The sequence below is a fragment of the Podarcis gaigeae genome (assembly GCF_964106915.1).
Source record: "Podarcis gaigeae genome assembly, chromosome: 17".
Taxonomy (NCBI): domain Eukaryota; kingdom Metazoa; phylum Chordata; class Lepidosauria; order Squamata; family Lacertidae; genus Podarcis; species Podarcis gaigeae.
The window spans coordinates 8200744-8215361 of NC_139694.1; the positions used below are offsets into that span (position 1 = coordinate 8200744).

Here is a 14618-nt window from a genome sequence, read left to right on the forward strand (position 1 = left end):
CCATGAACTTACTGAGTTGTCCTTGGGGGGGAAATGCACCTCAGAGCATTTTTAGAAGAGATGAGGAAGATTTGCTAAACTTTTTGTTTACTTCAAAGCAGCCGCTCCTTATTGAGGAGGGTTCTTCATTTGATCAGGGCAATAGCTCCAGGGCAGTGGTTCCCGACGTGGGGCACACGCCCCACAGGGGTGCAATTTGATTTTTAGAGGGCGGATTTGGAAGCTTGTGTAGACCAAATTAATGGCCTTTTAGGCTTCCTCCACGTGAATAGGAGTTCACTTTTTGAGTAATAAGAATTATATGTCATGGGGGGGATCAGGATTTTAGAGATGCTTAGATGGGGCATAGCCCAAAAAAAAAAGGTTGGGAACCACTAGGGAAGATGTGTTTAACCCTTCAATTTAACCACACAGAGATGCTATTACCCTATGAGGGGAAAAGGAAGTCACAAATGGTCTTCCCCCACAATTTGGCTAATAGTTTGAGCGATGGGGTTTACATTGACAAAATGGTACTAAGAAAGCATTAAATACTACCAGTACCATTTCCCGGATCACACTAGGAACACATGCACCCTGTAAGTTTCTAAGTAAAGAAAAATAAAATGGGATATCCAATCACAGACCTCCCATGTAACATGTACTTTGGTCCTCCACTTCCATTCCCTGTATTTAGTGAAAGCAGCAATCCAACCTCAGGAAATAAACGAACTAAACTCTGCATAAAATATATATCAATAAATTAATGGTAGCAAATGTGTGCACCTTATTGCGTAGAAACTGTGGGATGATGGAAGAATGCAAACATATGAATGAAACAAGCTGGTGTGTACAAGTGAAGGATGAGATAATTAATGGAAATATGGTCCTTCATCAGCGCTACGTCCGATTTTCGCTTTCACCCACTTCCTTTTCCCACACTGCCCATTTACCACAGTCTGACATCAGAATGCTATTTCTCTACATACAAAGTTAAGTACAAGTGAATTTAAAACACTGAAGTATAAAACCCATGACTGATACAGTACACTGAACAGTTATCTGTTTCAGAAGCACTGCTAAGCTGCTGCACAGTTGCCATCAAACTTTAGGCTGAAAGCTCTTTGAGATAGGGACTTGTTCTTTGTTTGAGGCTTCTGCTGTAAAGTGGCACTGATGTCAGCACTACCTCCAAATGGTTTATCTATGGTAGCACAGATCTCTAGGAGATGTGAGGTTGCCAAGATTTAAGTCACGTTTATATAAACGAACCATAAACTGTAAGGTTGGAATAGGGTCAGAAGTTAATGTAATCCTCTGCCCATGCCCAACACTATTAGAAGGTCCTTAGAAAACTAATACCACCAAACAAATGGCAGACAGGTGATAGGTGAAGCAACAGAAGTGCCTCTGGACTCCCATGTTCTCCTTCCATCCTTAGCTTCCCATTCATTACTTATTTGCTGCCAATGGTGAAATGATAGGGACCAGGAAAATACTTAGGTAGTGCAGCACCAATAACTTCTTTCCCCCCAAACCCACTGAAAATGCTCTCCATTGGGACTTCAGGAGCCAAGCACGTCCCAAGGCTGACACCAGAAGCCAAAAGGACACACACAGCATCAAAGCCGTGTATGAATGCATTGTTACAATACCTCGTTGCACATCATCACAGGACAACAGGTTGCACCATAAATGTTTTCCGAGCCACCACCAGATTTCGCCGCTAACAAGATTATTAAATCATAAAAAATTCTTCCTTCAACTAAGGGGATAGGGCAATGAAGAGTCTCAACCACCAACCCCATTACTGTAACAAATATCACGGCTGCTATACAAGGCAAGCTTATGCCAAATTTAAGCACATTGCAGGAGTTCCCAAAAGGGAACTTCTACTAATACAAAATTTTCAAAGTTTGTTCAAACCATGCCTAAAATTAATTAATCAGTATAGTAACTAATGTTCATACATATACATATTTCATAGCGGTTTATGTTGCTGATCGCAAGCACTATCTGGTCAGTACTTGGCGGCAACCTGAAAAACAATGCAAACATTAGAATTTTCATTCTTACCTATATGGGCAAGTTACCACGTTAAAACAAACTGAACTGGTGCTTAGAAGCCTATATATAGTAATAGATGAAGAAACCTACATATTCGTGTTCCTATAAATATACGGTAATTCCCACAGATAGGCAGAATGAATACTTGATACAAGGAAATGTTTTTCTTTTAAGAAAATGTGTTTTGTTCCATGCAACCACCATTCATCCTTCTAGGATCTGTGAATCAGCAGCACTTCATAATAGGCTTGAAGAGTTAATCTGGGTAGTTTACTGCCTTAATTATTTCCCAAACAGGTTCCCAGCCTCAAGAGCATGGGTAGGATCTGGCCCAATCGCCTTCTAAATCCAGCCCACGGATGGTCCGGGAATCAGCATGTTTTTACATTAGTAGAATGTGTCCTTTTATTTAAAATGCATCTCTGGGTTATTTGTGGGGCATAGGAATTCATTCTCCCCACCCACCCCCCAAAAATATAGTCCGGCCCTCCACAAGGTTTGAGGGAGAGTGGACCCCTGATGAAAAGGTTTGCTGACCCCTGCTCAAGAGTAACCATCTTTCTTTATTTCAGAGCTGTGTAGCAAAACAACAACAGCACCGAAGAGTCTTATGGCACCTTAAAGACTAACAATATCATCCCAGCACTAAGGTTTTGTGGATTAGTCTACTTCAAGGAAAAGCAAAGTTTCCTCCAACAAAATGCCTAAGGTCCTACTACACTGAGTTTTGACTGTTTATCACCCTGCAAAAAAGACTGTGAACAGAAATGCTGTAGACGTTATAAATTCACAGGCTACCTATCCCATTCTAAGGTTGTAATATTCAAAACTCACACAGGGAGGTTTAAATTGAGTGTATAAGTGGGATGTGGTGGTTAAGACATAAAGCATGGCTTAGTACCTCAAACTTACAAGAACTCACAAGTATTTCAAGGAAATTACTTATGTTATGAGATATACAATCATATGAGATAGGCAACCCTACCTAGGAGTGTTTTCCACTGAACAGTATGGGCTTGCTTCTGAGTAAGCATATAGGGTTGAACCATAAACGGGCAACACAATACAGTACAACAATCTCGAACGATGGAAACCACTCGCACTGCTTTATTACTGAGTTAAACCATTTACCGATATTGCCAAACCGCATCGCCAACTTCATTTGCGTGTTTTGCCACGCTTTGCTTTTTTTTTGACTACGACCTTTCCCCAAGGTGGCTCTGAATTAAGATTTGCCCAAGTGCAAGTTCTCTGCATCTTAACTCATCGGGAAAGAATGCGCTCGATACGTTATCTATTAATCAGAGCGCCTGGCTTGCTTTTTTTTTTTTTAAAGGAGTACTCTGCTTTTAATGTGGGGAGTCGGGGGGCGACTCGGTTACAGGGAGAAAGCGCACGACCACGAGAGAGAAAAGGAAGGAGAAAACACAGTGTTCGCCTCCCATGTTCCCCCCCCCAACCATCCCATTTTCACCGTTCAAACTAAGGTCAAACTTAGTTGCTTCGGAGAACCTTCGGCGCGCCTTTCGTTTTCCAAGCGTTGCGCAACCTCTCCAAAGCGGACGGAGCGAACAGCTTCGGTGTCAATGCGTTTTAAGGGACGCGCTAGTGGTTGGGTGGCAGGGATGGGGGGGTGTCCGAAAAGCTCTACGGCTGCCCTACTTGGAAGCGCTCCCCCCTTCCCCCCAAACTTTTTCCAGGGCTCCCCGGACAAGCCCATGGCGCACGCCGCCCCTGCGCTCCGAAGCGAAAGCCCGGGAGGCAGCGCCTTTGGCCCGTCCGCCTCCCCTCCGGCAGGTACCTCTTCCTCCTGCAGGTTCGGCTCGGCGGGGCTGTGCTCCTGCTCGCCTTTGGCGCTGTTCATGGTTCCCTCCGCCGGTCCGGAGCGCCCTGGCCCGCCGCCGCCTCCTCCTCCTCCTCGCCTCTCCCGTCCGCGGCGCGTCTGGGCTGAGGTGTTGCTGCTGCGGGGCAGGCGAGCGCGCCAAGGCGAGGCGAAGAAGCAGCGGGGCTCTCGCCCTGGCCACCGGCAGCGGCAGCTGCTTCAGCAGCATGCAGGGCTTCCCGGACGGCGAGAGAGACCCCGAGCGAGACGCGTGAGGGGCGGGAAAGAGGCGGCGGCGGCGCGCGGCGGCTTCTTTTCCGTGCAAGGAAGTCGTGAGGGGAAGAGCCGCGAGCTCCTCGCCTGCCTGCGCGCCGGGCTCTGGTTGGCGGGGAAGGTGGCTCGCGCGCCTGGCGCCCACTCCCTGGGACGACGTGGGAGGGAGCGGCGGAGGAGGAGGAGGGGGGTGTTGGGGGTGTCGACTAATGGCGAGGGAGAGGAGAGGAAGCCCCCTCAGCAACCCTCCGGCCCCAGCACGTGAGGAGAGGCGGGTCAGAAAGCAAGGCGTCGAGGCTTGGGGAAGGAGGAGCTTCGCAGGGTGATGAGTCCCAAACCCAAGGGCAAATGACAACTGGTCGTGTGAACTTGCTTCGCCGTCGACTTGAAGGGGGACCCACGAGGGGCATCTAGTCCAGCCCCCTGCGACGCAGGAATCTTTCGCCCCTAGTGGGGCTCGAACCCAGGTTGTTGGCGTCCGTCTGTCTCTGGCGACAATGGAAGAGCGTGCGCCTTTGGGGGGGTGAAGTCAGACAGTTGGAAGAAGCCAACTCCTTGGGGTCGAGATCCCTGCAAACCACCACCCCCCATAAAATGTTTGAGGGGGCCACAGTTGGGATACAGTGGAACCTCAAATTGCGATTGTGATCCGTGCGGGAGGCACATTCGCAACCTGCCGCGCTGCGTCAGCGCACATGCGGGTTGCGATTTGGCGCTTCTGCGCATGCGCAAAACGTGATTTAGTGTTTCTGCGCATGCGCGAGCAGCGAAACCCAGAAGTAACCCGTTCCAGTATTTCCAGGTTTGGCGCAGTGCGCAACCCGAAATCGCATGACCTGAAGCGTCTGTAACCCGAGGTACCACTGTACTGAATACAGTTCTGTTTGCGTCACCTCCAAAAGGTTATTTGTACACTTGGGAAAAGGGCAGCCAAAATGATGAATGGGGTGGAGCAAACCCCCCCCCCCCATGAGAAAAGGCGACCGCCTTTGGGGCTTCCTGGTTTATAGAAAAAGCAAGTGAGAGTTGACAAGATAGAAGTTTAAAAAATCATGCATGTGAGGTTGAAAGTGGATAGAAAATGGTTTTCACCCTCAAAACACTGAAACTTGTAGAAGGTGAATTTTGGAAGATTTGGGACAGATAAAATTAAAGTACTTCACGCAGCACATTGTTAAAACTATGGAAGTTTCTTCCACAGGAGGCAGTGATGGATGACTTATAAGAGTATTACACGAATTCATGGAGAAAAATGCTATTGATGGCTACCAGCCACGTATAGTTAAAGCCATGGTTTTCCCAATAGTGATGTATGGAAGGGAGAGCTGGACCATAAAGAAGGCTGATCGCCGAAGAATGGATGCTTTTGAATTATGGTGGTGAGAGTCCCATGGACTGCAAGAAGATCAAACCTGGAGATGGAGATGGAGATTATGAAGGAAATCAGCCCTGAGTGCTCACTGGAAGGACAGATCCTGAAGCTGAGGCTCCAAGACTTTGGCCACCTCATGAGAAGAGAAGACTCCCTGGAAAAGACCCTGATGCTGGGAAAGATGGAGGGCACAAGGAGAAGGGGACGACAGAGGACGAAATGGTTGGACAGTGTTCTCGAAGCTACCAGCATGAGTCTGACCAAACTGCGGGAGGCAGTGGAAGACAGAAGTGCCTGGCGTGCTCTGGTCCATGGGGTCACGAAGAGTCGGACACGACTAAACAACTAAACAACAGCAACAATCAGTCCCTGGAAACTGCCAGAGGGGCGAGGGCTCTTGTGCATGGATCCTGCTTGTACATTTCCCACAGGCATCTGGGTGGCCACTGTGAAAACAGGGTGCTGGACTTGATGGGCCATTGGCCTGATCCAGCAGGTTCTTCTTACGCAGATGATGTTCCCTATTAATTATCATTACAAGCACAGATAAATAAATCAGCCCACCAGTTTGCATCAAATCCAAAAGTCATTAGATCTAGGAAGGCTGCACGCTGAGGCTGATCAACATGATACCTGCCTCATGTCACTAAAAATAAGTCTGAAGATCAGAAAGGATTTATAATGGTTCTAACATTTCTAAAGGCACAGCTCACTGCTGACAGTACAACACACCACACAAGTGGCTCCTTTGAAGCCGTTTCAATCTGTTGATTTAGTGTGTGAAGGAGGCTGCGTCTTCATATTCTTTGACTTTGACTTTTATTTTTATGACAGTAGTTGAAAGAACCACATCCCAGAAAATCACTAGAATATCTATGTTAATTTCAAACACACATACATGCCCCACAATATTTTGACATTATGGACCCAAAAGAGTGCTAAAATAATATATTTTAGGGTCAAACTAGAAGTGATATAAAAGGAATTTCCTTTTTTTTTTTCTTTTGCAAAACGCAGCCGAGGGGAAGGGCACAATCCAGACCTGGGCTTATGCTGTGAGGAGAGTTCTTAACCTTTCCTTCCATACTGTTTCCCCACTGAAACCCCAAGCTGTTCTTTTTCCCCCTTATTTGAAAAATAAATATGGGCAACACAAGTTTTCTCAGTAAGGGCAAAATAGCACTGCGTGGTTTGAGGGTGGGGAGAGACGCAAGGAAATTATGCAGAGGAGGGGAATCTTAGAGGCCTGCCGTCCTGTGCTTTGTACATATTTCAGATAAGGGTCCTTTATGGCAGACTTTTCAGAAAGGAAAAACAATGTGGGCATTCCAGTCACGGAACTTTTGCATCACATCCAGCTTGGTGTTTAGACTCTGTTTCGGAGCAGGAGGTCGGGGGGGGGGGGGAGGTGATCCTAGTTGTGGTAATGTAATATAGCAGGAGCAGGGAGACACACTAAGCAAATAACACACCACAGACTGTTTCTGCCAGGCATTACGAGGCCGACCATGTAAGAAGACAGCATCGTGTCTGTTTTTACAAATGAGTGGCTCTTGGATACTAGAGGTAACACAGTACCTATCAGCACTATGCTTCATTTTCTAGTACAGTGGTACCTCAGGTTAAGTACAGTGGTACCTCGGGTTACATACGCTTCAGGTTACAGACTCTGCTAACCCAGAAATAGTACCTTGGGTTAAGAACTTTGCTTCAGAATGAGAACGGAAATCTTGCGGCTGCAGTGGGAGGCCCCATTAGCTAAGGCGGTACCTCAGGTTAAGAACAGTTTCAGGTTAAGAACAGACCTCCACAACGAATTAAGTTCTTAACCTGAGGTACCACTGTACTTAATTCGTTCCAGAGGTCCGTTCTTAACCTGAAATAGTTCTTAACCTGAAGCACCACTTTAGCTAATGGGGCCTCCTGCTGCTGCCGTGCCGCCGGAGCACGATTTCTGTTCTCATCTTGAAGCAAAGTTCTTAACCTGAGGCAATATTTCTGGATTAGCGGACTCTGTAACCTAAAGCGTATGTAACCTGAAGCGTACGTAACCTGAGGTACCACTGGACTATCAATTAGGAATATTTGGTACCTTAGACCCAGGATGTGCAGCTTTTACTCTGCCAATGGCCACAGTGAAAGGAGGGCATAATTTGTTCTTTCTGCCACCGTCTTTTCTCTCTCTTTCTGCAACCCCTTCTCTGCCCTTACCCATCAGACAGCCAGGGGAGGAACAGATTGCCAGAGGTCTTAACTAAACAGCCTGCAAAAAGGCTTTTGACATTAGGCCGAAAGCCTCATGCAACCTAGTGCCACAGGTTATCAACCTCTGTCCTATACGGTGTGGTTTCCAATCTGTGTTCCAGGGAACCCTGGGTTTCTTTAGAGAACTTAATAATGTCTTTGTCGCTTAGGCCACTTCTGGCAGATGAATTTTGCTGAAAGACAGTTTGCCCACCGCTACCACCCATCCTTCCCTAAATATGCTGGTTTGTTTTTCTTTCTTTTTTTAACTTAGGTCCCATTCCCCCCCCCCCCGGAGAATAAAATTTCAAAACAGTTTACAGTGGTACCTAAGGTTAAGTACTTACCGTAATTCGTTCCGGAGGTCTGTACTTAACCCGAAACTGTTCTTAACCTGAAGTACCACTTTAGCTAATGGGGCCTCCAGCTGCTGCTGCGCCGCCAGAGCACGATTTCTGTTCTCATCCTGAAGCAAAGTTCTTAACCTGAAGCACTATTTCTGGGTTAGCGGAGTCTGTAACCTGAAGCGTATGTAACCCGAGGTACCACTGTACATCAATGAACTTGTACATGCAACAGAACAAAACCCACAAAAACACATTAAGCTGCTGAAAAATGCCAACATCATAAAAACCAAAATATTTCCAAATCAACAAAAACTGTGACTCATCAAACCCCCCAAAACCAAGTGAAGATGGAGAGAGAGAGAGAGAGAGAGAGAGAGAACCAATTTGTTCATAATTAGAAGAGGGCAGCAATCTTTGAACGTATTGGGATTATGTATTGGGAAGAGCCTTTTACCTCAAGAACACTGTCAGTGCACAACACACAGGGAGAGTGATTTTTTTCCAGAATAAGGTGGAAGTGGGCGGTGTCTGTTTGCTCCCTGTCCCCTGAAACACTAAGAATGATGGAGTCATCTGTCTATCAGTTTGTGCTTGATGGCTTTATGGGCCTGCTGTTCCTATTTTTCTGGCTATCCTTGGAGCACCGTGCATAAAGGGACAAGGTGCCAGACAGCATGAAGGGGGGAGGAAGGCATCTGATTCTACTTTTCTTTAGGAGAAACTGCTAACCTGCTAACCCTGTCAACCTGCACACAAATTTCTCTTCAGGGATGAGATGTGCCACACTGCAAAGCATTACAGAAATGTCATGGAATAGCCCATATATGGCAGTCAAGAACAAGAAAACGACTTGGAGTTTTCCTTAGCAGCTGTAAGGCAGCGTCTCTTTTTAGCTTTGCTTGACTTTTGCCAGTATTTATATAATCGCCAAACACTTGTCCAGTAAGTTATGGTATTTACCTTAAAAGAGCTGGGATCCTTCCCAGGCTCTGTCAGAACAAATCTCCTTGCAATCTACTTTCCTTCTCTCTCCCAGATAGCTGTTGGAGTAGGATCACCGTCCAGGTCTCCCCGAAATCACAGCTGTACTGAGAGCAACATACTGTGACAGTGGTACCTCGGGTTAAGTACTTAATTCGTTCCGGAGGTCCGTTCTTAACCAGAAACTGTTCTTAACCTGAAGCACCACTTTAGCTAATGGGGCCTCCTGCTGCTGCTGTGCTGCCGGAGCCCAATTTCTGTTCTTATCCTGAAGCAAAGTTCTTAACCTGAAGCACTATTTCTGGGTTAGCGGCGTCTGTAACCTGAAGCATATGTAACCCGAGGTACCACTGTATTAAGGTTGAAACTTAGAAAATATGTGAAACCACAGATATTTTAAAAGAAAACTCAATAAAAGTTGACAGCATGGTGGGACTTCATATATTTATGAATTTGTGGGGGGGAGGGAGTGTTCCTTCTAACCCCTGGTTCCAGCAAATGGTAAAACATAAGCCCAATGAGGTGATCGCCTGGGTGATGGGGCATTAAGAGAACAAAGGAAAGGGAGCTCTGTGCCAGATGAAAAATGGGTGGGGCATCTCCCTGAACTTAGAGATTGTCAGAAGGAAAGAACCTGAGTTGGGAGCTGAAATGCAGTGATATGGGCCAGAAGCAAAACAGCAAGCGGAAAGTGAGCCTTGCAGATCTCTGGTTGACTCCAAGGAATGTGGCTGTGGAAGAAACAAGAGCCTTTTGAGGTGTTAATGCTACTCAGTTGGTATAACTGTAGTTGGCCTCCCAAGACATATGAAAATGGACTTTGGAACTCTCTTCTTGGGAAAGTTAGACTGATTCTTTAGGTCTTTAGGAACTGACTGTTTTTAAGGAAAGGGCTGGTGCTGTGATATTTTTGTTGTTGCTGCTGCCGCCTGTATTTTTAATAGAATTAGAAGATACATAGTTTTAATGCTAATACAGTGGTACCTCAGGTTACATACGCTTCAGGTTACATATGCGTCAGGTTACAGACTCCGCTAACCCAGAAATAGTGCTTCAGGTTAAGAACTTTGCTTCAGGATGAGAACACAAATCGTGCTCCGGTGGCGCAGCGGCCCCATTAGCTAAAGAGGTGCTTCAGGTTAAGAATAGTTTCAGGTTAAGTACGGACCTCCGAACGAATTAAGTACTTAACCTGAGGTATCACTGTAGAATTAAAACTAGCAAACGCAAAAAAATAAAAAAGATAATTCCTTTTAAATTATCATATTTTCTATGTTTTTAGCTTTCACTACTTTTATCTGTGTTTTTTGTATTTTTATCTGTAAGCTTCCTTGTGAGTCCCAGTCTGAGGAAAAGGTGGGATATTTAAAAATATAACAGCAGCAACAGCAACAACAACAACAACAAATTCTGTGAGTCAGCCTCTTCTGGCAATGTCTCTGTGGATTTTTTGTGTTTTTTTTGCGAAGGATTATCACATGAAAGGGGATCTTCAGTCTTCTTATGTGTCTATGAGTTGGTGATGATGGATGGGCTCTTGAACAAGCAGTCTAATTTCAGGTTTCTAGCTACTTTAGCTGTCTAGCAAGTGCATTCAGACAAGCTGTGATGGAGAAGCTAGAAAGGCTTCTAAGTTTTGAAAGGGTTTTCTTTTTATCAGTGGGGGCTGGTGCAAATGGGGCACTGCCCCACCAACCTCAGCCTGTCCTAGACAGCCCCTACCTGCCTGCCTTATGAGTTACAGCCACTTAGGGCATGATTCTGCCTCTGCTTCTGCCTATTCTGGTTTCCTTGCCTTCTGCCGTATCCGTCCCATTGGACACCACGGTTTGTTGGTTTTAATAAAAATTCAGACTTAGGATGAAGGAGGGAGCGGATGTGGAGTTAAACATAAAGCAGGCCAAACTTCTGTTCAGTATGATTATACTGTTGAAGCGCTCCAGAGAGCCTATCCTACATAAGATGTAACATTTGCAGAGCAGTGGAACTGGTCTGCATGGGATTTCTGTTTGTTGAGTCCATACAGGCATTTTCCCCCTCCAGGATCAGATTGCACAAAATTAATTCTGCAAGTTTGTAACTAATGGTGGATCTGAGTAGCACAGATTGGCCAGCACCCATGTCACTATAAATATACCTATCGCCTGCTGGCAAAACTTAAAAATGATGTTCCCATCACTTTTTATTTGCATTTTGTTGCTTTTGTTTATTAATTTTAATAAGGGAGAATTAACATATAATTGTGTAATTGCCTTCTTCAATACATGCCCACTCAACTGCTTTGATATGCAGAATTGGCAGTATAGCAGGTGCCACAAAACACTTGTTCCACAATTGTGAGAAATCAACCTTTTAGTATGGCAGCACCTATATATACTTTGGAGTTTCCTGCCTATTAACATCATGCAGACATCTCTGCACTCTTCTCGTTGTCTGCTTAACACATTTCTGTGAAGGCAAGCCTATCTAGACAGGTAGATGTCGATGACTTCTTTTAGGCTTAATTTTAATTATTTTATAATATTTTAAATTGTTTAAAAATTTCTTTATTGGCATTTTTTAATTGTTCTTGTAAACTGTTTAGAGGTTTTATTTCAATCAAGAGGTATATAGGTTTCAATAAGATAAAATACTGTATAAGCAAAATAAAAAAATTCCTTCCAGTAGCACCTTAGAGTATAAGTAATAATAATAATAATAATAATAATAATAATAATAATAATAATTTATTATTTATACCCCGCCCATCTGGCTGGGCTTCCCTAGCCACTCTGGACGGCTTCCCCCCCCCCCAAAAAAAATTAAAATACTGTAATACATCAAACATTAAAAGCTTTCCTAAACAGGGCTGCCTTCAAATGTCTTCTAAAAGTCTGGTAGTTGTTGTTCTCTTTGACATCTGGTGGGAGGGCATTCCACAGGGCGGGTGCCACTACCAAGAAGGCCCTCTGCCTGGTTCCCTGTAACTTGGCTTCTCACAGTGAGGGAACCGCCAGAAGGCCCTCGGTGCTGGACCTCAGTGTCCGAGCTGAATGATGGGGGTGGAGACGCTCCTTCAGATATACTGGACCGAGGCCGTTTAGGGCTTTAAAGGTCAGCACCAACACTTTGAATTGTGCTCGGAAACGTACTGGGAGCCAATGTAGGTCTTTCAAGACCGGTGTTATATGGTCTCCTGGAAGTACAGGAGACAGGAACTCTTTCCCCCTTCGTCAGTGGCAGGAACAAGGGCCACAAAGAGCAGAACAGCTTAGCCTTAGCTATTGGACAGATAAAGAACTGCCACTTCCTCTCACTTTGCTAGAAACCATTCCTGCTCCAACTAACAGTTGCTCTGGGATTTCTGCTGTTGCCATCTGTCCGTCTCAAAAGAAAACGGGGTGTGACTCTGGAGGTGAAGTGAAACTGCTAAAGAATCACAGCGCCTGCCGTGGCTGCAGAGAACAGTAACTCGTAACCGCTGCCTCCTGCATTGTTTTTGCTGCATTAGCAGCAACAAAGTGACCTCTCTAGGGTGCAAGTCTGGGCAGTATGGAGGTCCTGGACTGCTCAGATGTCAAGACCCTGGGGTGCCGATAGTCAGGAGGTCCGCGGCCTGCGGGCAACACTGGCCTCTGTCCCTCTTTCCTTCCCTCCATCCTCTGATGCCCTCTCCCATCTCTGCCTCCCAAAGGCTCACACAGCTATTTATTGCAGCAGCCCTGGCTACAAGCTCCACAGGCGAATGGTGCCTCTGGGAAACGCCTCTTTTGGGGGCGGGGTGGGCAGCGCAGAGACCAGGGATGGAAGCTGCTGACCAAAGGACTCCCAAGGAGAGGGGAGAGGAGGCTGAGGGAACACTCCACAAGGAAGGGTGTTCAAAAAAGGGGTAAGAGGCTGCCTGCTCTGCAGGCAAGGGGTGACATAACTGGGCTCCTGAGCCCCACAGGGTGCTGCAGAAAGAATGTAGTTGGTTAAGGGAGCCATGGACTCAAAAAGGTTGAAAACCTCTGGTTTTAGGGACTCACTTCCAGATTTGTGTAGGTTATACCCCTTAGCCTTTTCTTCTTCTGAAGATCATAGAATCATAGAATCATAGAGTTGGAAGAGACCACAAGGGCCTTCGAGTCCAACCCCCTGCCAAGCAGGAAACACCATCAGAGCACTCCTGACATATGGTTGTCAAGCCTCTGCTTAAAGACCTCCAAAGAAGGAGACTCCACCACACTCTTTGGCAGCAAATTCCACTGTCGAACAGCTCTCAGGAAGTTCCTCCTAATGTTTAGGTGGAATCTTTTTTGAGGTTTAGAGGTTTTATTTCAATCAAGAGGTATATAGGTTTCAATAAGATAAAATACTGTATAAGCAAAATAAAAAAATTCCTTCCAGTAGCACCTTAGAGTATAAGTAATAATAATAATAATAATAATAATAATTTATTATTTATACCCCGCCCATCTGGCTGTGCTTCCCTAGCCACTCTGGGCGGCTTCCAAAATAAATAAATAAATAAAAAATACTGTAATACATCAAACATTAAAAGCTTCCCCAAACAGGGCAGCCTTCAGATGTCTTCTAAAAGTCTGGTAGTTGTTGTTCTCTTTGACATCTGGTGGGAGGGCGTTCCACAGGGCGGGTGCCACTACTGAGAAGGCCCTAAACAGTCCCACAAGGCCATGGTTACAGATTTTCCCCTAGGGTTTACTCCCAACTTAGCCTGGGATAGTACACACTTACTTAGAAGTGGTACAGTCAAACCTCGGTTGTCGAACATAATCCATTCCGGAAGCCCATTCAGCTTCCGAAATGTTAAACAACTGATGCGCAGCTTCTGATTGGTCGCAGGAGCTTCCTGCACTAAGGCGAAAGCTGCATTGGACGTTCAGCCTCTGAAAAACTTTCAGAAACCAGAGCATTTAGTTCCGGGTTTTCAGTGTTCAGAAGCCGAAACGTTAAAAAACGGAGGTGTTTGGGAGCCAAGGTTTGAGTGTATAGAAATACATAACTTCTATAACATGTACAGTGGTACCTTGGGTTAAGTACTTAATTCGTTCCGGAGGTCCGTTCTTAACCTGAAACTGTTCTTAACCTGAAGCACCCCTTTAGCCAATGGGGCCTCCTGCTGCCGCTGTGCCGCCGGAGCACAATTTATTTTCTTACCCTGAAGCAAAGTTCTTAACCTGAGGTACTATTTCTGGGTTAGTGGAGTCTATAACCTGAAGTGTATGTAACCTGAAGCGTATGTAACCCGAGGTACCACTGTATTTCTGGGTTAGCGGAGTCTGTAACCTGAAGCGTCTGCAACCCGAAGAGTCTGTAACCCGAGGTACCACTGTATTCCAAATCAGGGCAGTACAGATGTTTGAAGAGGAAACTAATTCAGCATGGGAGAGGAACATAATAATAGCCTGCAGGATCAGGCCAACGTCCCATTTGGTCCAGCATCTTGTTCTCACAGTAGCCAACCACATGACTGTGGGAAACCAGTAAGCAGAACATGAGCACAAGCAGAACATGAGCACTCTCCCCACGCCCGTGGTTTGCAGCAACCGGT

The 14618-nt window shown here is 45.7% G+C and overlaps 1 protein-coding gene and 1 long non-coding RNA gene across 2 annotated transcripts in view; one reads left to right on the forward strand and one right to left on the reverse strand.

The window, feature by feature from the left end:
• Positions 1-3966, forward strand: part of LOC310835254 — a 35708-nt gene extending 31742 nt beyond the window's left edge. Inside the window, exon 3 of the long non-coding RNA XR_014559457.1 lies at positions 3844-3966. This is a non-coding gene — a long non-coding RNA (uncharacterized lncRNA). The remainder of the gene's footprint in view (positions 1-3843) is intronic.
• RBPMS (RNA binding protein, mRNA processing factor) overlaps positions 1-4097 on the reverse strand; it is a gene marked incomplete at its 5' end in the record, with an annotated part of 74867 nt that extends 70770 nt beyond the window's left edge. The window contains 2 exon segments of the mRNA XM_083719809.1: positions 3848-3971; positions 3973-4097. Coding sequence (XP_083575935.1) covers positions 3848-3971; positions 3973-4097 — 249 coding nt within the window.
• Positions 4098-14618: the final 10521 nt, after the last annotated feature.